The 27449-nt window shown below is 45.1% G+C and overlaps 1 protein-coding gene across 1 annotated transcript in view; it reads right to left on the bottom strand.

The window, feature by feature from the left end:
* Window positions 1-8448: 8448 nt before the first annotated feature.
* Window positions 8449-27449, bottom strand: part of KCNK12 (potassium two pore domain channel subfamily K member 12) — a 482429-nt gene continuing 463428 nt past the window's right edge. Inside the window, exon 2 of the mRNA XM_078647096.1 lies at window positions 8449-9344. Coding sequence (XP_078503222.1) covers window positions 8449-9344 — 896 coding nt within the window. The remainder of the gene's footprint in view (window positions 9345-27449) is intronic.

The following is a 27449-nucleotide window of genomic DNA, read 5'->3' as shown; positions in this document are numbered from 1 at the left end:
ATCACAGTACAGTGCTTTCAAGAAAAAGTAAGTCACTTGTAGTAGAAGCAAAATATTGTTTCATGATTTGACTAGAGGTCCATTTAAGGAGACAAGAGGGCGGAAGACACCTTGTACTCATACTGGGTAAAGTATGTGTGCTACAACCTGCTTTATTTTGAGTTACACATCTAGTAATAACTACATACGTATGCAAGTAAATGATGTACAGATATACTTAGAAGAACTATGAAAAGAGAAAGCTGAGGACATTGGCAAATAACAGGATTAACATTGCTTGGTGTGGTTTTTTAGTTGTAGGATGCCAAATGTTTTTAGTGCTCTTGATAAGTCAGTCTTATATCCTCCCTGGAAAACAAACATTAATGGCTTCATTTAATGGTGGATAGTAGGGGGATATTCTCACATATGTGGAAAGCATGGGAAAACAGAGTGTTTGCCATTTTGCCCAAATCTAAATCAGGAACCCAAGAAGAAAGGAGGAATGCAGTGGAATCAAGTTAGTTGAAATACATCAAGTATATACCACTTTTCCAGTCTTTATTTTCATTACATAGGAATACTGAAATGTATGCACTTGTGGTGGTTTGAGTAAGACCAAAACAGTAGTTTCTCTAGCTGGAATACCTATATGTGCTATTAGAAAGTTCATCAACTGCAATATGAATCATGTAATGCATAGACTCCAATGTATGAGAAAATTAAGTTTATGTGAAGACCTTTTTTGGTTTGTAGGAAAACTGAACAAAACCTGTATTTTGAATCTCCAATATATCTTCAGATATGTTTTGAATTATAGTAGGGTTAGATGTGATCAGCAGTATGGAGGTGTATGTGAGTTCATGCAGATGGTTGATGAGACTAGTAGATGAGCTGGAGCTGATTTGGTACTGTTATGTTACAGGGAAAGACTTTCAAAGGATGAGTGGTTGTGTTCTTTGAAATGAGCTGTGGACAATTTCCAGAAGTACAGACATTAAGGCAAACAAACATGAGACTTTGAGACGGTTGAGCTCAGAGAGAGGAGGGATACAGAGGATGGAGGGAAGGTCAGGGCCATTGTTAGGGTAAAGGAGAAGCATTTTAAGTTGTTATAAAGGTCAGTTTTTCATGCAAGTTTTAGAAATATTGAGATGCTTTTTAAGATAGGATGCAATTTGAGTATGCATGACTGTGCATAGAAACAGCATGTGATGTTTTAAGTACCTTTGACAGGCACTAGAATCAGGCTAACCCTAGACCATCCCTCCAGCAAGGTCAGATGATCAGCTCAAGGTATGAAGCATAAACTAATGGGTGGACACATATCCTGGGAAATAGCAGAGCTTTAGGCTATACTCAAAGGAAGCCAGTACATTAAGATCATAGCAACGTGAAATAAATATGTAGGTAAATATTGGAAACAATGAGGAGATTCTACAAATGCTGGATGGATGTCTTTCAAGTTCATCCTCAAGTCCGGCTAACATTATTAATTATGTGAGCAAAGGGGGATCCACTTTGGATGTCACTGTATGTCATGGCACAGAATGAAGGACGAGGGCAGCTTCCCTTGACTGCAGAAGTGTATTGCCTGCATTTTAGAGGGGCCAGGAGTGGAGATACAGACACTAAATTGAGGAGGATGGTGGCTGGGCTCCCTTTAGAAAATAAACGAAGACTTTATTAGCAAGAGGCTGCTGAATAAACTTCCTGAAGCACTGCCAGTTGGTAGATGGTAGAGGGACTAGTGGACCTGCAGAGTCTGTTTGTGCCTGGTAATAGGGGCCATTTAGGAGAGGCCCAACCTTTTGCCTTTCTTGATCAAAACCCAATGCAAAAGCCTCTCACCTCTTTGTTTTGCAGTAGGCTACAGAATACCCTACTGTGAGGAGCATTACTACATAAAGGCTGTATCTGGAGAGCATGGAATGAACATTTACCTTGTGGTACAGGTGGAGTCACTTTGACAATTACAAATTAGGGCTTGAAGTTGCAGGACAAAGAGGAACAACAGCACCGAGCATGATAAACAGTTAACAACGAGATGTTTAAAGTGCGATAACCTGTGAAATAAAACACCATAAATCTACATCCTGCCTAGAGAAAGGGTTAACAAAGCAATATGGAAAATGAGTTAGAGAGCAGGTGTACCCAAAAGTGGCATATTCTGAGTGCAAGAGGCTGTCTCTGTGGTGCGCAACGTGTTGGTATTGCTTTAGAGGCTGCAAATTATGAGTGAAAGGGAATGCTGTCTCCTGTTACATTTTAGTATAATCCTGCACTATAAATGTATTTGCCTGATTCAGAGGTTTGATTGTTTCTTTCATTTGTCACAACAGAAATTGTTTGTATATACCATTAAAAGTTGCAGGCTTTTTTCCCTATTGGACAAGCTAATTGTATTTGTTTTTTCATAAACATTTTATTTAAATCTGGATACCATTCCAGATAGTTTTGATTTACATTATTTTTTATGAACCTATTTGTGCTTCAAGTCCTCTTTCTTGCTCCACTTTTATCTGTCTTGCCCTACAAAAATCTTAGGGTCTAATTTAGAAGCCCCTTGCACCGCCGGTGTGTCACACTCCAGGGGAGTAGGAGCCTGCTCCATATTTACCAGGCAGCACTAAGCCACTTTTTTGGGCTGAGTGCTTCCTTGTAAATATTGTTCGCTTTAATACAGTTTTCCGCATTAAAGGGGCATGCAATTGATGTTGCTGAGGGCATTCCAAGCAATATCCATGGCTTTTCGACACTGCCCCACATTTAAGAGACCCAATATCTTTGACACAGCACCAAAAACTTAGACCTCCCCAGGGTAGATGTAAGAGAGGCACAACGAGGATAGTTATCTTTATTTATCTCTGTTTTTCCTTTTTCTATGCGTGCTGCCTTCTGCAGGACACATAGAAAGAGCAAAAAGCCTCTTGTGATTGTTTTTGTGCAGGAAGGTTTCCCTTCCTCCACGAGAACAATCAACCCCACAATGCAGGCACCCTTCCACCATGGTGCAAAGGTGCCTGTGTTGGCTCACAGAAGCCCATTGTGCGCCAGCGCAAGGGAAAATAACATGAATGTGCTGTATCTGATAGATGAGGGACATTCCAGCCCTTTTCATTTGGCACAGGGCAGCACTGCAGGAAAGCCTGTGGTGCTGTCCTACGGCAAAAACTCATAAATGAGGCCCTTAGGAGCTTATTTACAAGTCCCCTGCACCACTCGTGAGTCACTTTTTATGACACTCTGGCTGCGCAGAGTGCAGATCAATATCTGCAAGGACACGCAGTGCCACTTTATGTGGCTTTTCACGGCCTTGTAGATATGGTGTAAGGCAACACAGTGCATTTCGATGTTTTGCCTTAAACTGTGTCAGAAAGGCATTTTATGGGCATTGAGATGGGTATTCCCACGCAACACAAAAGTGTTTTGATGCTTTCCCAGATTTGCAAGGATCTGTAAACCTGGGAATGCATCAAAACTGTATGACTCCACAGGGCAGGCATAACGAGGAAAACTATCTTTATTTCTCCTTGTTTCTTTATCTTTCTTGTGTGCTGCATTCTGCAGCACACATTGAAAGAGGAACACCCCTCCATGGATTGTTTTTGTGCAGGAAGGTTCCCGTTCCTGCACAAAAACAACCCTTCCAACAATGCAGACGTCCTTGCACCATGGTGCAAGGGTGCCTGTTCCAATGCTGGGCACCAACTTATCTGCTGGCTCTGGCAGAAAGGACCGTTTCTGGTGCATTTGGCGTAAGGTAGCACAGCAAAAAGACTTGTGGTGCTGCCCTATGCCAAATCGTTGTAAATGAGGCTCTTAGTGCTTTAGTGGTGTGTGGAGAGAGGGCATCACCACCTCCCTTCTGTCACACCAAATGACTCCACTTCTGCAGTGTATTCTTAGTTTGTTTTCATACGTTTTAGAGCTTTTGTCACCACAGAAATGTTTTCTTGTATCATTGGAATGGGGTCTGACATTTTTGGGTAAGCTGCTTTTTTCATTTGTTCTTAAACATTTTCTAGCTTTGGGCATGATTCTAGTTATGTTTTCAATTAACTTACATTTTACTTTGTGTTGCAAGTTACCTTTCTTTCTTCACCATTTCTTATTCCACTCTCTTTCCAGTTCTCAGCGCAGGGGTGGTTCATAGAGAGAATGTGTCGCCACCCTCATCTGTGATAGCTTAGACTCACCAATGCTTGGTAAGCACATACACACCAACAAAAGGGGCTGTGGTTCCTGCTCTGCAACGGCAAGCTCCTGCCTCTTGATTGCACCTATTCCTAGACCCAGCCACTTTAGTTGTGTCCTTGATAATCTTTGTATGCCCCATTGCTATATTAAGGCACATATCGCAGTGGCTCCATGGTTTTCTGAACACCTGCTTAAGATGACGGCAGGAATGACGACTGCAGATAGAGATACCGTAAAAAGGATGAAGACGAACTAGTATATGTACAGACTTGCCAAAGTTATAGAAGGGAGTAGACGAATAATTTCTACAGCTATTTTTCTTCTAAGATTCTACAAGCAAAAATATTTCAAAAGATGTCTTTAAATTTACTCATCATCTTGCAGATCTTATTTCAGATAAATTGGCGACACTGCCATCGCACTAACTGTGCAAAGATCTAGAAGCTTTCTTTCTTCAGTTTTCAGGTTAGGGGGTAGGTTTCAACTCCATCAGTGGCCTTTGACCCGCTGCTGTCCAGTCTTTGCTACTTTCTTTCCCTGGCAGTGGGAGACTTTAAAGCAGCTATGCATACAAGTGACTGAAGCAACCTATTGCCGAACATGCATTGAGATGTCTGAATTTAAAAATGTTTTAGATGATGTTCAGGCAGGAGTACAGTGTCACTATGCAAGACCTTTATCTAGAAGCAGAGGCCACAATGTCAGCATCCTGATATTATTAGGTTAGTCAGTGGCATTTGATGTGCACTACTTGTAAATGAAATGTCCACATTTGGTTTAAGAGACCTGGGGCCATATTATCAAGAAAGGGCGATACATTATCGCCGCTTTTATTGGCAGGTAACTGCCGCTAAAGCGGCAATAATGGGCTTGATAATATGCCCTTGTGAATTCCCATAGAAGCCCAGGTTAACACCAGAACCTGGGCTTCTATAGGAATTCACAAGGGCATATTATCAAGCCCATTATCGCCGCTTTAGCTGCAGATTCCTGCTGATAAAAGCGGCGATAATGTATCGCCCTTTCTTGATATTATGCCCCCCTGGCTCTTGATGCCACTCTTTCCTAGTTGGATATACTCATAAAACCTCAAGCCTTTTCTTTCTACACGTATTCACTTGCATGGCCCCCGCCACTACTCATGTTCAAATAACACCAATATTCTTCAAAGGCTTCGAGATAATGGACTTTTGCATGACTTTCAGAAGTGTCTACTGAAGTCTATCTCTGCTGGAGGTCAGGGACCACCAGTGTGGCAGCTGGTTAAAGTTCAAGTAAACATGGTGGTGGCTGCATGCATCTTCCAGGTTAAAATGTTTTAGGAGCATTCTTCATCTGACTCGGATGGCAGAAATATTGTCAGTTTGTCCTTTACAGGAGCTTAGATTGACAACTGTTGTGCCCTGTATTTGGGGTTGCCAGTTTCTGTCCATTGTAAGGTACAGATAGTTCTAAGTAGCACAGCTAGGTTGGCCACGAAAAAGCGAAGCAAGGCCTCTTCGTAAGGCCTTTCATTGGTTATCTATTGAGACAAGAGTATTCTTTAAAGCACTGTGTCTGGTAGCCTTTAAGGTTTTTTCCTTGAAAAGGTGTCTTATGCTCGATGTCCCTGCAAGAATGCTGTAGTCCTCTTCCGACCACTTGCTGATTTATTTCCGACTGAAGAAGACAAGTGGTGTACTAAATGACATAAGTCTGTGAAATTACTGGAACTTTGTGAAATATACTTTCCGGAAATTTTAACATGATGTCCTACATTGCAATCAGAAGTTATGCTTGATATTGGTAAGGGACCAGATTCAGGAGAAAATATCTCTTCACCACAGTTTTATTGGTCCTACGCAGCATTTTTCACTCGAACAAGTCTCCCACAATTTTAATGAAATGTTGGGAAATTCTGTGATTTTGCTTCCTTTTGTTGCAAAAAAATTATTTGTGACCAGGTCTAAAGACAATGCAAAGGGAAGAAAGCTTGTTTTACAGTTTATAACATAATATTTAAATGTGCCTCATATGTTTGTTAATCCAGATGCTCAGTTATTTTCTAACTCTTGTAGACCAGGAGCACCATATTACTATTTATCTTTTTTTAAAATATTTCACCATATCATAGTTAATATCATTCCTTGACCTTTAATTGAATTGCTATGACATGAAGGCTCTTGATGGCAATGCAGTTTTCTATGTGCTGAACTTGGATTTGGATGAACAATTCTTGTTAAATGCTGGTGAAATAAAGAAAATGAAAACTTTTTGGACATTAGAGTCTAGGCTCCATTAGTGCATTGAAGAATATAGTTATACTCCTATAAGAAGACAAGTGTAAGAAGCTGATAGAGAACATACAAGGCTGTATTATACATTGTACTCTTGGGGTGCAATTCTGTGCTCTTGCTTTATGCGCCCCCGGCGACAATGATATTACAGAGCTGACTGCAGATGCTTGTGTACCCTTCTGTAATACTGATAGTGCTGGTGCACATGTAGCACCAGTGCTATCATGATAGGGTACTCCTAATTTGCATTACAGACATTTGCCCATGCAAATGAGGGAATTTCTTTGTCTTTGCACCCACACACTATTATAGATACTGACACGAAGACAAGCCACCAGGAGGCACACTCACAGTGTGTCACAAAAAGGTGGAGCACTGTCAGTGCATCCCCCGAGGATAGCTCTCATGAGTGGTGAAAGGGGGTCCCACAGATTTCCAGACATCCCCATGCAGGTGGTTGCAGCTCTCACTGCACACGCCTTTAAAGGGATCTCTCTCTCCTCTTCAAAGTTCAGACGTGTTGCCGTCTGCACAGAGAAACACAGAGCAGCTTTGAAGTAACCACTCCATATTTCACTGAATGGGCTGCCCTCATGGCATTGTGAGTTTGTTGCCTCCCTAAAGATAGCACATTCATTGTGATTGGGATCACTTTACCTGTTTGTGCCCAGTGCCACTGTTTAAAGATCCACCATCAGAGCCGGACTGGCCATAGTGGGCACCGGGCATTTCCCCAGTGGGCCGGAAGTGTGGGGGACGGTTTTGGACCCGTGGGGGGCATTTTTGGTACTCTGGGCGGTTTTGTAGCATTGCAGCAATATCAGCCCCCTGTACCAAAAGCAGCAGCAGTATTTCCCACCAGCCCCACCCCCTCCTCCGTGCCCAGTCTGACTTAACTGTGTGGTCTTGTTTGCATTCCCGGTCCCGCCCTGTCTACTATGGCGCAAACAGGGAAAGTGTACCCTATTTGTCATAAGGACCATGGTGTGTAAAGAATTTGGAATAATATACCAAAGGGTTAATTACCTACGAGAAGTGGCAATGCTTATTGGTCATATACTCTCTGGTTCCTGTTATAAGAGATCTTTGCTTCTTTCATAAAACACCTGCATATTGTTAAAAAGAATAAAAACTGGTTATCATAAGTATTATATGCATAGAGTCAGTAGACACATCTTAGAGTGGTACCTCCTGATGTTTTTTAATTAAATTGTTGTAATATATAATATACCCCTATATATTTTGCATGTGTTCCCTTCGCATTCCCATCCTAGAAGCAAACTAAGTCCAACATGTTTTTGAGGTGGATTTATATGTGTTTCCACGGTGAGAATGGCCTGGCAAAATGTGAATTACCCACAAAGATCCCAATATTAGTGTTCCATGCACTCTGCATTATCAACATTATGAAACATTCCCTTTACTCTTCCTATGCTACCAGAAATAAACTCAATGTTAGCAGATTTTCTCCAACCGGGAGTTCCTTACAGCTTAATTCTGCGAATCAGCATTGGCAAAACTGCACCTGCAATTAAGCAGTTAATCATTTCTGTGCAAAATTGTTTGCGGATTGGCACTCTGTTCTTCACGTGGCCCTATACCATCATTGTAATTAAGCATTTCACACCCAACATAGTAAAAAAGTAAAGGCTAGCAGTGTTTACATAGCATTACATAAAGACCATGGCATACACATATGCAATATTTCTCACCTTTGGTTCAGCACCTCTCAGCAATCGTTGCACAAGGCATACAAAGACATCGGTGTTTTACTATTTGACTTGCCCAAAGCTTGTTTTATCGTTATTTAGCAATATGAAGTATAAACCCTTATGGCTAATGAAATGTTATGCTATGTAGAAGTCTTTTAAAAAAGAATGTGCAAGGGCATCCTACCCAAACTCACCATTTCCTAAAACATCATAATTGAAAGTTCTTATTTTAAAGCAGCAATGTGAAAGTATTGTATCACAGAGAAAGTAAAAATAAACCTCTACCTAGAATCGCTTGTTTCTGCCAATCTATTGTTCATGATGGCTAGCGCCCCCACGCCTCCTGAGAAGCCATTTTGTCTGGTATTGATACAAACAGTCCTAGGGTAGCCATTGGCAGTCTCAGACAGCTGCTTCTGTAAAATGGCGAGGGACACTTTGTTTGAGGCGGTGAGGTCCCTCATGGAGATCATTTCCCCAGATAATCTCCGCCCCTCTGTGTCGCTGTCATAATGTCCATCTGTCTCCACAGAGAAGTGATTCCTGCGGAAGCGTGCTCCTGGTGTGATGGCATTGCGACGTCCAAGTCGTGGGTTTTTCCTATGCCACCTTGTGCAGCACCTGCACCGAAGCTTTTTCAGCATCCAGTTCAAAACTTGCTTAATAACAATTGATATGACATTAAAAAGAGAGTAGATGCAGCATACTCCCAATAAGATGAACAGGAAGTTTCCAAATCTGTACAATCCCTGATACTGGTATGCTGCATTTTGACTGCTTACCAGATCTCCAAATCCTATGGTGCTGAAGGTAACAAAGCAATAATATAAGGAATCAATGTAATTCCATCCTTCGACTGGTGTGTACATAGCTGAAGCACAACAAGACAAGATAATAGCAAAAATCCCCAGAATTAGCATGACATGATATACTGATGGCTTCCATCCAGCAAGGCTGTCTGCCTCAGATATGGCAGAGCCCCTCCGAAGTGTAGGGGGTATGAGGCCACTGTTTCTTAGCCGTCTCTCGTAGCAAGCCTTCATGACAAAGGCCAGAAGAGAGATGATCCGCTCCAAGAAGAGATTGAAGAACAAAATAGTTCCAGCACACCCAAGTAGTCCATAGAAGATGAGGAAAATCTTTCCAGCAACAGTTGCAGGAGTGCTCATCCCAAATCCTAGAGACAAAGAGAAGGATTTTGCTTAATCAAGATGAACTGATGATCAATCTACAACCACTATAGGTCACAGTTTGCCACATAATAGCTTTAAAAGTGTTCACATCTACAATCAGCTCAACAGAAGTTGCTACCTTTGAAGGATCTCACTTGACGCAACAAATAATGTAACAAATATATAAACTATTTTTAGGGGACTATGACATATTTTTCATCATTAAACTTTTAGTGAAAAAGAGATAAAGACAGAAATGGGAGAAAGAAAGAAAGAAGAAGAGGCTTATAGTAAAACAAAGGAAACAGTAACAAAGTGAGAAGGTAGGGCTATAAAGGAATCATCAACAGTGGATTCTGCACTGTTTTCTGCATTTTTTTCTTGAGTTTCCCATATAGCTTTCAACTCCTTTCAGCACTGAACTCTCTATGAAAAATACACATAATTTATAATTCTGCCGGGCTTGTTTTACAAATGGGGTTTCTGGTTGGTTCAGTTATGCACCTAAACCAGGCAGAGCCCCCCACTCTAGTCCGGGTAATGGAGTTACACACCCAAGATAACCCCTGCTCACCACCTTAGAAGCTTGGCAGGAGCAGTCAAGCTTATCCCAGAGGCAATGTGTAACGTGTTTCTGCAACACACTCACTCCAGTGACACAATAAATACGCCACAAAATTAAAGGAAAATGTTGTATATATTGTACATAACACATAGATCAAACAACATAAATCGTAACAACTGTGCATATATTGCAAATCCTGAGTCAGTACTCATTGTCTTGACATGGTAAGAACCAACATGACATACATTATACCCTCAGCGCATGAAAGGCAACAGGTTATAAAAGAACTACACATGAGCCACCAAAACTGTGCATGTTATGCAAATCCTGACAATGCACAATCAAAACAAAAAAACATCCGGGCATACAAATGCAGCTGATTGTAATAAATCACATGAATCCCCACATCAGTGTTAGCACAACACCTGCACTACGATATATAACTACCGAACACAGGGACACCTGTGCACCAACAAGGATATGGTACTTCTGAATGTGATAAGCCCACGTCTGGGGAATTGCAGGTAAGAAAAAGATGCACTCACTCTAAATTGGGGCTTTATGGAAATTTAGGCAAGTAATCCCAAGTATGCTGCAAGTTTCAATGTGGGGGTTTCCATCAAGGAGTCACCCCATAATGTCACTGTCAAGGAATAAGTGTACAGAGCCCCAAACCAGGGCACTCGTCTACAGGTACCACAACAATGCCCCCCATGGTCCCGTCCAGTGTGTGGGGCACTCAAAAGGATCTCAGCATTTCATCAGGACCTAAATTGCATCTACTACTTATAGGGGAGGGTCTACCTTCTGGAAGAAAGGCACCTAAATTGGGGAATTTATCTGCCCCAACCAGTGACAGCCAGATGTGGGTAGGTCCCGCGTGAACCAGAGACTTCAGTGAAGTTCCTTCAATTGCTAAATCAGCGATCTTCCTGTCCATTCACGGTTAAGGCAGTTTAATTCCCCAAATGAGGTGCCTTTCTTCCAGAAGGAAGACACATCTTACCTCTTTCACTTACCACACAATTGGATTACTCTTTGAGTCCAGACTACAGGGTACGTGACTTTCTTGAGCAGTACCTATTGGTAGCCATCCCCTATGAGTAGTAGATACCATTTAGGTCCTGATGAAATGTCGAGATACTTTTGGACAGGACAGGGCTTGAAACATGTCAACCATCCACACACCTTACATATTTCTTTAAACCGAAGTGGATATAATTCTCCCCCTTCAGTCTACGACTCTCTAGTCGATATTTTAACGCATAGCACAAGAACCCAGTACAGAAAATTACCGTAGGAGTCTCTTGTGGCTATTTCTAGATCACATTCACTTCACCACACTTCTACTTACGACACACAAGCCCTCTCATAACACCCACACCTTCACGACGGCAACCAGAAAAGAACTCCGGCAAAGAGCCCCCTCCTAGGGCCTGTTGGACAATGCAGTGACGGCCCAATGAGGAGCATCTCTGAAATCAGGCATGGCTCGTGCCAGGGAACAGAGGCAGGACAGGAGGGGTAAAGGGGGGGCTGGAAAGGGGGATACGGAAGACAAATGTAAAAAATAAAAAAGAACTTACCTGCTGCCCTCCACCATCGTGTTGCACTCCTCTGCCCCTCTCCTCTTCCGAAGGCACAGGCTCCCATCCTGCCCTGCGGCCAATACATGTGTGGGAGCAGCTTCAGGATTGGTCTGACCACCCTTGATTTGCGCTCCAGGACAGACTAGGAGTCTGTGCCTGCTCTCTCCAACCCTGCTGCATTGCTGGGTAAGAGAGAACTTTCACTGCGGATGACGGGTTAGAGGAAACTTTCACTGTGGATGATGGTTTGGCCGGCCTGAGATGGCCTGCCAAACTGTCATGTGCAGTGAAGGGATTGCACATACTACTCCCTCAGTGTCTGTTGGCACTGTGGCCCCGCACCAAGATTTGGCACAAGGTAAATAAAACAACAATAAAACAGGAGGAATAGCCCCTTCTGAAATTGTGTTTAAGTGGAGGCATTGTCATGTTACCCTGCAATTATTGTGGTCTCATTGGGTAGAATTCCAAGCCCCAAAGGGAAATTATGATGTTTTGTTGAAAAGGAAAACTGGCAAGTGTCTCTAATTTCTCCCTGTTGAGTTATACGCAAACGTGTCGAAGGTAGTCAGACAAACCCTGTCAAGAGTCTCTTTTCTTAAGGTTAAAATAGACTTATAGATTATATTAATAAACCTGCGCAGGGGGACGTCTCTTCTGTTGGATCCGGTCTACGCTTCCCGCTGTAGAGACTTTACACGGGGAGCCCTCAAGACTCCAGTCAGGCCTCCTCTTCAGCCGGTCCCCCTCCTGGGACCCTGGACTCCTCGGTACTTTGGCCACCACCGCGGGGCTCTCCCTCAAGCCTGGGAGCCCCGTGTCATCATGTCGCGCCAGCCTCTTTCGACTCAGTGGCAAGCCCCGCCCACATCCCCAGGCAGGCATGCCTGACTTCTGGGATGGCAGTGGCCTGGGCCGCTGCGGTGATTATCTCTTCTGGCGGCAATGCAGTGTGAGCACCCACTTAATAAAAAAATCAATAGGCGGGGTGGGCTCCCGCCAGTCAAACAAAAGAAATAAACAGGGTGGGCACCCGCTAGCGAGCACATAAGCAGGGTGGGCACCCGCATTTAGACTCGCATGACGGGGAATCCCTATGCTGGGGATTCCCTTGGGGATCCTGTGCAGCTCGGCGCTGCGGAGCTCCAGCGCTCCTCTGGGTTAAAATAAAGAAATATAGCGCTCCCAGGGCGCTAGAAGCACGAAGAAGCAATAAAGCGCTCACCAGGCGCTAGAAATAAAGCCCACTGTCCTTAGGGATAAAGAGAATAAAGCAAAAGGTCCCAAGAGTCCTTTAGGCATCATGAGGCAATGCAGGGACCAGGGAGGCAAGCCCTCATGGCAGCCCCCAGCAGCAGCACGCCCCAGCAGGAACAGCAACCAAGAACTGAACATCTACATGAGGTAACAGCCCCTATATATATACCACATAGTCCTTTGTGTCAAAGTGCAGGGCATGGGAGAACCAGATGCAACTGGTTCAGGGGAGCATTGGAGCACTTTGTTTTGCTCAGCTCCTCTTTTCTTTGTCAGGTGGGGGCTCAGTGCCCAGACGCACCACAGGGGGTGACACTAGCATTGTGGAGGGAAGGTACAGTCCGATTCAGGTCCCAGGTGCAACTACTCCCTCCCATCTACATGTAGATCTCTCTAATCACCACTGGGCAAGCTCCCCCTGTCTCCTGGAGCCACTCACACCTCTCAGCTCCTGTCAATTACAAGCCAGACATGCAATTCACATCAGACAGGCAGACACACAGTACACAAAAAGGCCAAATTCTAAAATTGGCATTTCTCCACCAGTCACCATAAATCTGCACACACCATTGCGCAGCATTTATCCTCACGAGTTCATACATACTAAACTCACCCCTGTACTCTTCTCATACCAGGAATTACCATGGACACACATATCCCCAATGCATTCCTATGGGATGGCTGGCCAGTCTCACCACACATACACAGAGAGCCCACCCACTTTACACTGGACCACAGTGCTAAAGTGCTCAGAGGCCTAAAATCACCAAAACGCTAGGAGAAAAACGCTAGGAGAACGCAAAATGTTTTGGGGTGTACCTGCCAAAGGGGCCAAGTCCAACACAACCCCCTTCCAGCCAAAACGCAGGGCAGACCAATCACTTCCTTGAGGGGCTTCCCTGCTTTAGGCGATAGAACACGGCGCGGGCCTGCAACAGCAGGGACACCCTCCGGTTTTACACCACTCTGAACCCACGTGGTTCCCTCTAGAAACGAACTCTTTGGCCCAACTAGGCTACCCCACTGGTACTCCCTAGTTGTCCACGGCCAGGCCCAGGCCCTAGGCCATCCAAATGTCACAGGTGCTTGCCAATCCACAGAGTGGGGGGCAGTAACCCTGGCACACAATAGCCATTCTCTCCTCTCCCTCTCAGTGTAGTTCCAAACTACCACTGATCCTCCAACCTAGCGTCCGCACCCTCAGGCTGACCAGAGGTCACGGGCAAGAGTTGCCTCACTCTACCTTTACTTCTGGGGTTCCGCACCCTCCCAGGGAAGCACCCTCAGAACGCAACTCTCCCACCAGTTCAGAACCGCTCTCCATCAACTGGTCTACCACCTGGGATCTTCCTTCCGGCTACACCGGGGTCGGAGGCAAGGACTCCCTCCCTCTACACCCCCTTCCAGTTCTTGATAACAGGGTGAGTCTAAGTATGTCCTAGGCTAGACAGAGCACACGCCAGCGGCGTATCAGCGACACACTCTACTGCAGTACTCCCTATCACAATGTGATCCTCAGTATGTCCCAGGCTAGTCAGAGCACACTCCTGAGGCATATCAGCGACACACTTTCCTCCCAACTGGTCGGGACCCTGATCACAAACGCTCTTCCCTCCAGGTCAGGCTGAACCTGAACCTGGCCTCCCCAACCTCGGGGAACAATCTCCAGAGGCCCCACAAATGGATCAAGGACACTAGGCAGATCAGATGCCCGGCGAACCAGGATTTCACGGGGAGCACGCATGCCCCCTGAGGGTGACACATAACTAATAGGTCGTATGACAGTCTGCCTGGCTCTAATCTTGTGACTTCCTGTCCATCTGACAGGGCGCAGAGATCCCACAGGACAGGAGTGGCGTCACCATGGTCACCCATTGGTGGCTCAGCGCTTCTGCCTGGCCCCTGACCCAATGGTTCTTCCAATGGGGACTCTTTCCCTCTCTCACCCTCAATCAGGACTTCTGCACCCTCCACTTAGGAGTGGTACTGCCCAACACCAGGACCACTGGAGCTCTGGTTACAGACACTCCACGTCCTCTAGACACAGGACGATCCTCCTCAAATGACCTACAAGTACAGCCTAGGCCCCCGACCTAGCGCTCCCTTAGGGAACCCTCCAAGCCCTGAGATGGGGTTTCGGGCCACCGTGGGACACACCGTCCCACACTCACTCCGTCTCTACTGAGACAGGACCTGAGCCCCTACACCCCTCCCATTCCACTGGGACCTAGCTGGGCTACACTGAACCTCTTCCACCACACAAGACTGGAAGATACCCAAGCCACTACTATTGGAATCACTCCCCAATGCCTCTGCAGGACCTCTCGTACACAGCCAGAGGCCCACCTCCCGTCCAAGCTCCTTATCACCAAAAGAACTCACACCCACTCACCCAGTGCAACACACCACTCATCCACACACGCCCCCCAGACTGGTGAGACAGTTCCTCACTGCCCCTGCATCTCAAACTGTACCCCCCTTACTGAGCACCAGGTACCATACTCTAGGAACAGGACTGGGACTTCCTCCACTGGACACACTTCTGCTGCCACCACTGGATCCCACCCTACTGGTGAATCCAGACACTCACACTACACTCAGGGGATAACCACCCTCCCGAGCTAGCTGTTTCTCCTTCACACTCCCTCTCTTCCCTCCTATGTACCCACACCTCTGGGGACTGGAAAAGGGATGGGGCACTGGACCCAGCGAGGAACTCCCTATCTATGGGAACCCTCCCACCTACTGGTGTCCCTGCCCTGTCATTTTCTCTCTTCTGCCACTAAACATAAAAGCGCAGAAAACACCATTTAAAAATGACACTCTTGAGGAGAAAACAAAATCAGAAACAATAATTCCCAACATGTGAACATCTAAAATGCAGAGTTTTGTAGTGCAACCAGTTGTCACTGTTGTACTGCGCAAATGCAAGTCCAATACCACCGCTGCCACCTATGTTAGAAATGGGATTTCTGGTTGGCTAAGGCTTGCGCCAAAGCCAGGCAGAATCCACCACTCTAGTCAGGGCAAGGGAGTTACACGCCAAAGATAACCCCTGCTCACCCCCTTGGTAGCTTGGCACGAGCAGTCAGGCTTATCCCGGTGGCCATGTGTAAAGCATTTGCACATGCACACCGCAACAACATCCCAGGCACTCTACAAAAGGGACTCCACACAAGATTATATCAAAAATAGCCTTTGTATTCTCATAACACATTCGAATAGTAAACACATATTATACATGGTGCCACCTGGCACTAGGTCATATCTACAAGGGAATATATACATCTGACAGTGCCCACTAGACCACTGTCAGAACAATCACAAAGCGAACTTAGTAAAAGTAAAACAGATCATAAACGTACAAGCAGTAACCACTAGTAATCACTGTACTTAGCATCAGCCTGTAGCATAAATTACATTATGCACAGCCTGTAACATAAATTACATTATGCACAGTATCACATCAGGCGTGAATTACATTCTGCGCCAACCTCACCAGCATAAACACATTATGCAATCCTCTCAAAAGTCTAACACATTAGACCCTAACCTCCTAAGCATAACTCACATTAGGCATGTAGCATGAGGTTTTGTTTTCTATTATAATTGTTGTTAGAGTGCTCTGAAGGAAACTGGAGAATCTGGGGTGCCCAGTTGCTTTACAAAGTGGATGCTCTTTGACGCTCATGATTCCCAGAAGTTAGTTTTCCCCTGGATTTGGATCTTTGAATTGTGCCAGATCGATATCATGTTCGAATGATTAAGAGAAGTGTCTAAGATTCTTCGCAGCGCTCTTTTAGTATTTTTAAAAATGGTTTTACCAAGGGAAATGGGTATTCTGTTACCTGTTAAAAATGCGATAGGGTGAAGTACACCTAACATTTCATTTTTAATTATTAGCCAGGAGGGAGTGACACTGTTAGAAGGAAGAAGGGTGAAAATAAGGCAAATGAGGACAAAAAAAAAGGAAGGAGTGTAGTCGAGTGGATAGAAAAACCACAAGGAGCCTTGTCTAGCCAGGAAGGCGGGTTGATATTTTTTAAAGTCAGCCAGGTTCACTTTACCAAGGTGAACGGGTAAGCGTAGTTTTCTCAGAGTGATCCTAGCACGTTTATCCAATTTTTGGTGAAAATCCTCAGATAGTATGAGGTGTGGCATACTGATAAGATAATTTCCTATCGGAGTGACCATCATTTTTATGGTCACTACCATGTGAGAAATTTAGGATTCCAGCCTTCAAGCACCATATCTACCTTTTTCAGAGTTACTTTTTCATTATGTCGGACCGATTCTAATAAATCTGCATTGAATTCTAAGTCCCGGTATTTAATGAAGAGAGGTCACCAGTCCTCCAAACTTTATCACATCTTAAAACCAGAAAACACATCTACCACAGGAGCACTTTTAAAAAAGTGGGATAGCCATGGGTCCATTCCTCCAGACAAATGACAGCTTATCTGGAAGTCCGTTGTATCCCACAGGCCTCTCCTTCCCTTGCCCAAACAAAGTACTGGCTGCTCCATAGGACTTTTTAGACTCCGTGGCTTCATAAAATGGCTCTTAGAGATGACCCAACCTGTTGGAATTGTCACGCTGCCACCGTTGACCTTTGGCATTTACTCTATATCTGCAGGGCGGTCTGCCTTTTCTGGGATAGTGTTTTTGACTTTATTTACCCTCTTTGCTGGATAAGTCTTAAAAAATAATTTCTCTCCCTAATTCAGCGTTTCCTCGACCACCAGATACACTCACTGAACAATAGACTTCTGGTAGACATTTTCTGACCTTGGCTTGCAAATTGATTTTGTCCAACTGGGAGAACATGGCTGCTACCTCCTTTCATGCTTGGCTGAACTGGATTACTTTTTTTAAGAGGACCAGACAATATCTCTCTCCAGAATCCTCCTTGGAATGCACAGATTAACAACTTCTGGAAATCCCTGGACAGCTACTTCGCCATGACAAACCCCCCATAAGACAGAAGGTCCCCCACTTCATGTACTAAATAGGCATCCCAGTTTTTACATGTGCATTAATATGTATTTTATTATGCTGTAATTTAGGTTCTCCATAGGTGATACTACAATGCACTGTGTTATACTTTTCGATGCAATCTCTCTGCTAGTTGGCTGATATAATAGCACCCTGTTAGAGATCAACAAGTGGGTCCCTCTATCTTCTTTCACCTCTTTTGCTGTCTTTAAGTTCTTTAATTTCTTTTCCCTCTCTATTGTGTTATGAGGCTGAGTTAGGGCCTGTGCTTATCTTATCTCCTATAGAACCTTCATACCATTACCAATGTATGTTGCTTACTTACTTACTTCCCATGTAACTGCCTACTCCAACATCTTGATGTTGCCTCTGTTTGATCTCATTTTTGTTTATATAAAATATCTCAATAAAAAAGTCTTGGAATTAAAAACACTACGTGTGTCATTTTCAAGAAAACACGTTGTCATAATTTCACATAGAAAACAATTGCTTATCTACATTAAGAAAATATTGAAAAATACATATAGCCTGGGCAAGGATTCATGAAGATATTATTCAATGTCAGCTCATTCCTGTAACTTAATTGAGTATCTGGTGAAGTCAACAAAGCATTTCATATAGTGTACATATAGCGTACATTGTAGTGAAATATTGAAGAGAACCTGCACAAATATAACTCTCTTTGTGAGTTTGTTTCTATTTCTCATCTTCACTTCTCTGCTCTGGTGAAGATTGCTTGGCTAGCACCCAATCTTTTAGTCATGCATTTTAGAGAGGTCTTGGAGTTACACAAGCCACACACAAGGGAAAGTTGTTATGCAGAGCTAAAGGATTAACCAAGAGAGGAATGAAGGTACATATACAATACAAAAAATGATGAAGTATTGCTGACAATATGTTGACGAAGTCTGATGGCCACATCTTTAAACCATAACGAAGTAATATGCATTTGAACAGTTCTAGTAATGTAGTCTCATTTTGATAGCAGATGGTAGGACCGTCATCTGCTGTTGCCAAAGTCATGAGACCAATCAACAAGCATGTAGTGGTCTGACCACCACATTATGATATGGCCACCCTGCTGGCATTTGAAAAGTGTTCCATACCATGGTTGCTTGTGCTGCTGCCAAAGAAAAAGAGCTGCAGTGCAAGCCACTGTGTTATGGAACACATCCTGCATTTTCATACATCGTATGGCACACAGTGCATGGACGTGAGTGGGAGCACTACATGTGCCCCCAGGGCAATTTTACAGTGGCCCATGATAGACTACTGTGGTTCCCAAATTCCATTTCTGACAGCCTTTTCATGGCAGTCTTCCCAACATGAAAAGGCTGGCAGAAAGGGGCCTCGTAATCCCGATGGCAGTGACTGCCTTGGCACCACAGCCATTTGGGAATACGATTCTGACCGCCGCCCTGTCAGGATCACTGATCCTGGTGAAGGTTGTGGTCTTGCCCCACCCACTATGGGTCCCGACCGCAGGGACTGTAATTCGGTGGGCAGACCAAAGGGCTATCGGTGGTCGAACCACCACCGACGGCCTTTTGGTGTGCAGTCCAACCACCATCAAAATTAAATTTGAGCATCAGAGCCAATCTTTACACAGGGCATAGTATTATATTATCCGAAGACATATGTACATTAAAAAGCCATGAACATTGGAGTATAGTATAAGCTGCAACAGTGTTAAGATTTGTGCAACGGGTTGTCAACTGGAGCAATGTACAGGACAGAGTCAAATGAAACAGGAGTAGTCCAGTAAATCTCAAGGAACTGGTTATTGTTGAAATTGCACCATAGAGGTCAAAGGTTGGGAGAAGAAAGGTTAGCTAAAATGTCTTTGAAGGATTTCAGCACCAATTTGAAGATTTCTTTCGAAATGGTGGTTTGCAGTTTCCGAGGTAGGGACTTCCCCATTTTGGTTGTGTTTCCTGGGAAGCATTGTGCCATGAGTCTTTCCTTTCTAAAGTTTGCGGGTTCTAGCAGAAGTGCTTCAGCATTTCACAGTGGTCTAATACCCCACACAGCTATGGATTGTCTGCCATGTATCATTGAGTGAATGTACGTCGGGCCTTAAGAATGATGCAAGCCATCTTGTATGGCTCTGGCTTCAATTGAAGTCAGCAGAGAGTAAGCAGGATCCATGGGATGTGGTCATTCCTTTTGGCACTGTAGGCAAAGCATGCTGCTGAATGTAGAGTAGATTGATGAAGGGTCTTGGTTAGGCCAGTCAAGAAAGTCGATTATTGAGGGCACCGAAGATTGAACAAGAGTTTTCAAATCTTGCATTGGAATGTAGCAGTAAATTCCCCAGAGAAGACATGATTGGAATCGCACATTTCTGACCATGGTGCTCATTTTCGACTGTAAGTTGGGCCTTATATTTAGGATGACTCCTTGGGATTTGGTGCTGTCAATATGATGGGTTTGCTGTTAAGAATGTTGATTGTGTCCATCCAGCATTACACTTGAAGTGATGATTTTGATGAAGAAATTAGGAGGAACTTAGTTTTGGAAGGGTTTAGTTTTAAGTGATGTGACCCCATCCCGTCTTATACAGCTTTTAGAGTGTTGGCAAATGTCATTCTGATAGGAGAGCTTTAAGTAGAGATGATTGTCATCTGCATATTGATAATGGAATATTCCTGATTTTCGTAGGAAGATTCTAAAGGGCTAGATATAAAGGTTATATAAAAGTTGAGTAAGGTTGTAGTAAGGATAGATGCCTGATGGACCTCTTGATCTACAGCCACCAATGTTGAGAAACAGGCATCAATTTTTATCCTCTGCAACCTACCCATGAGGAATGATTCAAACCATTTAAGGAACACACCATCAATGCACATTCGATTTTTGAGTGTGTCAAGAAGTGTAAAGTGGTTTACTGTATCAAAGGCTGCAGATAGGTCAAGAAGAATTAGGAGGCAGGAGTTGCCTTAATCAAGGACTCAAAGTGCATCATCGACCATCTGAACCAGTGCTATTTAAGTACTGCAGCCCTGATTGAAGCTAGAAGATAGTTGTCCTTGATGTGCTAGGTGAGTTGATCCGCTACGCATCTTTGGATGAAATTTGCAAGGGATGGGAGATTGGTGACAGGGTGAAAAATGTTGAGGTTGTTCACATCTTCAGAGGGTTGTTTGAGAAGAGGGGGCATTTGTCTATGCTTCATACAGTCAGTCAATTGTCCTTGACAGGGTGAGAGATTCACCACATAAGTCCAGTAGAAGAGCATGTGTTTGTAAAGGTCTTTGGCAATATTACAGAAGATGGATCTGCCAGGTGGTGTGAAGGTTTTGTCTTTGTTTTGTTTTTAAGTAGGTATTCCTCTCTATTGTGTCAATTAAATGCCAATTATCATTGGATATGCACCTAGAAGTAGAGTTAGGATAGTAATCTTGACAAAAAAGTGGTTTTACTTTACACTCCTCCGGACTACACTGGACAGATCACAGCTGCGTCCACTTCGAGTTCAGAAGAACTGCAACCCACCACCACCCGCAACAGGCCCCCCGAAGAAACTGGAGCAAGATAACCGCAGACCAGCTCACCACCTCCCTCAGCCAGAACCATCCCGCCAACACGACGGACCCCAACGAAGCAGCCCGCAACCTCACACAGTGGCTCACCAACTGCGCCAATGACCTTGCACCGCTGAAAACCCCTCCCAGCAGACCCGGCAGCAAGAAAGCCTCCTGGTTCACCAACGACCTCAAAAACTCCAAGCAATCCTGCCGCATCCTCGAGAAAGCCTGGCGCCACGACCAGACTAGAGAACACATGACAGCCCTCAATAACACCATCCGCAAACACCATCAGCTGATCCAAACCACTAAGAGGGCAACATTCAGAGAACGACAAGACAACAACGCCCACAACAGCAAGGAACTCTTCAGCATCGTCAAAGAGTTCTCCAACCCCAACGCCTGCAACAACGACATCAAACCCTCACAAGACCTCTGCGACTCACTCGCCTCGTTCTTCCACTGCAAGATTGCTGACATCCACAACAGCTTCGGAGCACAGACCATGCACCCAACCACCGAACCAGCGCCCCCCACCACAACCCTCTGCACCTGGACCCCGATCAGCACCGACGACACCACCCGCATGATGAACACCATCCACTCCGGCTCCCCAACCGACCCCTGCCCTCACCACATCTTCAACAATGCCGACTCCACCATCGCACCCAAACTCCGGGACATCATCAACATCTCCTTCGCAACCGCCACCTTCCCGGAGAGCTCAGCGCCCTCCTGAAGAAACCCACCGCGGACCCCACGGACCTCAAGAACTTCCGGCCTATCTCGCTCCTCCCTTTTCCTGCCAAAGTCATCGAGAAGACCGTCAACAAACAACTCGCCACCTTCCGCGAGACGAACGGTTCCCTCGACCTCTCGCAGTCTGGCTTCCGAGCAAACCACAGCACCGAGACCGCCCTCATCACAGCTACCGACGACATCAGAACCCCGCTCGACAACGGGGAAACAGCTGCCCTCATCCTCCTGAATCTCTCAGCAGCATTCAACACCGTATGCCACCGCACACTAATACAGCGCCTCAGCAACACCGGAATGCAAGGGAAGGCCCTGGAGTGGATCACCTCATTCCTCTCCGGAAGAACCCAGAGAGTCCGCCTCCCCCCCTTCCGATCCGCGGCCTCCGAAGTCATCTGTGGCGTACCTCAAGGGTCCTCGCGCAGCCCCACCCTCTTCAACGTCTACATGAGCCCCCTCGCAGCCATCGAACGCCAACACAACCTAAACATCATTTCCTACGCGGACAACACCCAGCTGATCCTCTCCCTCACCAACTACCCCGCCACCACCAGAGCCAGCCTCCAGGAAGGAATGAAAGACGTCGCGGAGTGGATGAAGCTCAGTCGTCTGAAACTGAACTCAGACAAGATGGAAGTTCTCATCCTGGGATCATCCCCCTCCGCCTGGGACGACTCCTGGGGGCCCCCTGCTCTAGGCACCGCCCCCAAGCCCACAAACCACGCACCCAACCAGGGCTTCATCCTGGACTCCTCCCTGACAATGACCAAACATGTCAATGCCGTCTCGTCATCATGCTTCAACACTCTGCGCATGCTCCGAAAGATCTTCCGGTGGATCCCCACCGTGACCAGGAAGACAGTCACCCAGGCCCTCGTCACCAGCCGACTACAGAAAAGACTCCAGCGAATACAGAACGCTTCTGCTCGACTCATCCTGGACATTCCACCTCACAGCCACATCTCTGCCCATCTGAGAGACCTCCCCGTCAGGAAGAGGATCACGTTCAGACTCCTCACCCACGCACACAAGGCTCTCCAAGACATGGGACCAAAGTACCTCAACAACCACCTCACATTCTACACACCCACCCGCCAGCTCCATTCCGCCAGCCTCGCCCTCGCCACCGTCCCACGAATTCGCAGAGCCACCGCCGTAGGAAGATCCTTCTCCTACCTGGCGGCCAAGTCGTGGAACTCCCTCCCCACCCACCTACGGCTGACCCAGGACCATCTCTCCTTCGGGAAACAACTCAAGACCTGGCTATTTGAACAGTAGCGGATCCCTCCCCCCCAGCGCCTTGAGACCCTACCGGGTGAGTAGCGCACTATACAAATTCACTTGATTGATTGATTGATTGACTTTCGAGTCGAAGAACTGTGCGCACTCTTCTGCTTTCATGGATGGGTCATCAAATTTGATGGACGTAGGCATGGAGGCTTTGACCAGATCAAAGATTTTTTTAGGTTAGTTCTTGACTGTTCAAGGAGAGATCTAAAGTGATTAGATTTCTGACAGAAAATGTATTTGTATTGTGATCTTGCCTTTCGGAGACTTGTGAGACTAGTGATGGCGGTTGGTTGTCTCAATTATTTCTACAGAATTCTCACGGCTCTACTTTCCTCATATAATGCCTTATTGAACCAGGGAGTTGAATATATTTGCCTTTCCTTTTTGCTCTGGAGTAGAGCTACCTCATCAACCTGTTAAAGATAGCCAAATCAGTTTGCAGTCAAGGCATTTCTATGAGTGCTGAGAAGGATGGGTGGTAGTGCATTCTGTGCCATGTTGCTAAATGTCCTGACGTCAATGTTTTTGGTGTCACAAAACCAGGTTATTGCTCTTTTTGTTTGGCCTGTGGTCAAAAAACATGAAAGTCACAGAGAAAAGGGAACAAGAAAATAATTGGACTAGTGTACTGGTATGGGTTCACCCACGGAGAACAAATCTTCTTCAGAAACGTTTAAGCCATATATGTTTCCATTTGTGGGTGTTGGCCTTAATTTACATAAGATCAAATTATTTCCAGAAAGAAATGAGACTGTGCTACCCTAAGGAAGACTAAAGTCTCCCAAAACTATCCCTTGGGCACTTTGCATTGATTGATTATTTGCAAGATCATTGTACTCAATAAAAGCAGAATTATCACGTGGTGGGTGACGAATTGCATTCAATCTGAAAGGGGACTGTGCTGTACATATAGATCCGTAATTAGGCAATGAAATGTGAAAGATGAGCAATTGGGTATCTCCATGCATTGCAAAACGTCTTTGAAGAAGGCAGTAATGCCTTCCCCAACTCTCTCTACACAGTTGTTTTGTATGATAATATAGTTTGGAGGGAGTAGAAGGTCCAGTATATTTTCAGATGTGTCATTAAATTAGGGGTCCGAAAAATAAATCTGTCACGGTTGTAGTGTGAGATAGCATCCGCAAGTTCAAGTTTGTAGTTTATTGCTGGTCTACAGTTATGGAGCATGCATCATAAACCCGAGTTGACTGATTTGATGAGCAAGGTTTATTTGCAATAGGGATAACGTTCCTGTTAGTCAATTCCCGCTTAGAGTGGGACTGAGAGGGAGCAGAGGAGGCCTAGGATATTGGAGTGTTGTAACATTCAAGTAGGTTGACAATATCAGCCTGTGAGTCATTAGGTAGGATTCTCTTAGAGCGAGGTAGACGATTTGATACTGATAAGTTGTAGGTGGAATGGAAGAGCGTGGAAAGGTGTCATGTAATATGAAGGTGTGTTTTGATTGACCTTAGTTGGATTGTAGTCCATAGCCTTCACTGGCATGCTTGATTGAGGTAGGGAGGGGTGCCAATAAGCATGAATATGTATTGTCTGGGGACATAATGTGTATTGTGTGAAAACAGAGGGATTGTAGTAGGTGTACTTGTTGGTGATGTGTGTATTGTAGGGGCTAAGCGGCACAAGGTGAGACAGGTGATTAAAGTGTGTAGGTACTGGTAGGGTGATGGGGGAGTAGGACTGTCCAGGTGGGAACTTGGTATGTGTGGATAATTCTCCTTGTGCAGTAGATCGAAGATAAGAAGTGTGCAAGTTGCTGTGAGTGAGTATTGTATCGTATGATGATGTGTACTGTGAGACATCAGGAGGAATACTGTGGAAGTGATTGTGAGGGATGTGGATGTTGTGAGAACTAACCAGCAATAGGTGAGATTGGTCAATCCTCTGTGTTAGTATTGACAAAGCAAAAGGAGTGTGGACTTGTCTATATGTGCTCTCAGTATATTTGAAAAAAGCTACCTGTTTCTTTGGTTGAGACAGGGAGGGGGTGTGGGAAGCTATTATATTATACGCTGGATTCATATGAGTGTCATCAGGATGGAATGTTTTCCAGTGAGGTCTGATTGAGGGGCACCTAACTATGAGAAGCCTCAGGAATGTCAGGAAGGGAGGTGGAGGGAACTCTTAATATGGCATTAGGCAGGACTAGGAAGCAATGGTCAAACAAAGATTGAAATAAATTCATGGAGAGAATAATTTAGAGAGATAAGAGAACACAAATTTGCACCATCCACGGATACACTTCCAGTTCACAACAGGTAAGTCTAAAAGTGACTCACATCCTGAGGGTGTTAGATATTTATTTCTTAAGCACCTCCATTGGAGAGGCAGACACTGTACCTTCACTGATATAATTTAAGTAAACTGATGTTACACGCCACTACAGAAATGGCTACTAGACTTTTGCGTAGAGAGGGGAGGAGGGGATATTACCTGAATGTGAAGGTGACTAAACATAGTAGCTCCTGTCATAACCCCTTCAAGTGAAAATCAAAGAGACCCCGCTCCTCTTGAAGCCATTGTGCCAGCCGCGGGCCGTGGAGGGAGTTACGGTGGGGCAGGGAGGTGGGGAGGGGGAGGGGCAGGGTGGAGGGACCTAAAAACCGGCATATGGATAATTGCAGGTAAGTACACAATTTAATTAATAAAACGAAATTCGTAGCGCGCACAACATCGCATTTTGCGATGCAGTGCGCGCTACGAAATTCGTTTTAATAATTAAATTGTGTACTTACCTGCAATTATCCATATGCCGGTTTTTAGGTCCCTCCACCCTGCCCCTCCCCCTCCCGGCCTCCCTGCCCCACCGTAACTCCCTCCACGGCCCGCGGCTGCATTGTGCGTATTACAGGTTCTGCATTTTTGGTTCTCCTAGAGAGGTTACAGGGGTTATAAAGTATTGTATCTGACTGATGTATTCTACCATGGAGCCCCCATGCTGCCCTCTTGAACAGGTGCAGGGTCTTCCAGGCTTCAACGTATTGAGGAGTTTCCTTCTTTAGAGACAAGTAAGGCAGGAGGGAGGAGTCGTAGATTAATAGCTCAAGTGGGCAGAGCAGACAATTCACAGTATCTGGAGTAGGGTCTATGGGCAATGTGTGTCCTTCTTTAGTTGTGTTATCCTGGTCTCAGAGGGAGAGAGAAGGTAGAAAGGACACAGGGTAATAGGGAAAGAAGGTAGATCATTCATGAATCGTAGAGGGAGAAGACCATATTTTGGGACTAAGAATGGCAGATCAGTTTGTCTTCTGATTCTGGGCTAAGGTCATGGAGCAGTGTGAGTCCTTCTTAAGTTTTGATAGAGCATAAGGGCAATGTGACTCATTATTTAGTTTGATGACCTGGGTCGCAGAGGGAGAGAGAAGGTGTAATGGTCATAAGGGTGGCAGGGGGCAGCTCGGAGCGAAGGGCTACAGAGTAGGCTTTCAATGCCAACAAAAGTGGCAAGGGCTGTGGTGAAAAGTCCTTGTTGAAATCTTTCTTTTAGTGCAGTGTAAGTTTTGTTTCTATTCTTTTGCAATAGACTGCTGAAGGAGAGTGTCATGAGGTGGAGGACCTCTTTTATTGTTCTTCAGATTCCATGCATTAATTTGGTACATAGATGGCCAATCCCAATAGGAAGAGGCATCCAGGGCATAATAATCACAGCAGCAGCGGTCCCTCCACGGCCAAGCCTTGCATCACTGCAGAGACACATGAAAGGAACCGCTTTGCACATGCTACACTCGCGAGTCTGGACCGGGGCAGGTACAAACCTGTCAGTCTTTTCTGAATCTATACAGAGTACTTGAATTTCTGTAGGATCCTAGTGGTCACCTGAAACGACTTAACTCCATGTCAGCTTCTCATTGCTTTTCATAAAGGGGACTCTTACCTTAACATTGGATGCATAGTATTGAGGTGCTTCACTCCCAGACTCCTGAAACATATCTAATCAGATCTGCCTGACTCATGTCAACAACTATTGTAAGCAGCTGAACTTCAATCACTTTCTCATTTTAATTTTCTGCGAATTCTTTAACACAACACAACACATACACACCTTTGAAATTTTTGTTAAGAATGCTGGGAGTCCTCTTTTTAATGCATTGCAATGAAATCCAAGCTCTG

This window comes from Lissotriton helveticus, chromosome 6 (assembly GCF_964261635.1).
Source record: "Lissotriton helveticus chromosome 6, aLisHel1.1, whole genome shotgun sequence".
NCBI lineage: Eukaryota > Metazoa > Chordata > Amphibia > Caudata > Salamandridae > Lissotriton > Lissotriton helveticus.
This window is presented reverse-complemented; position numbering and strand designations above follow the sequence as displayed.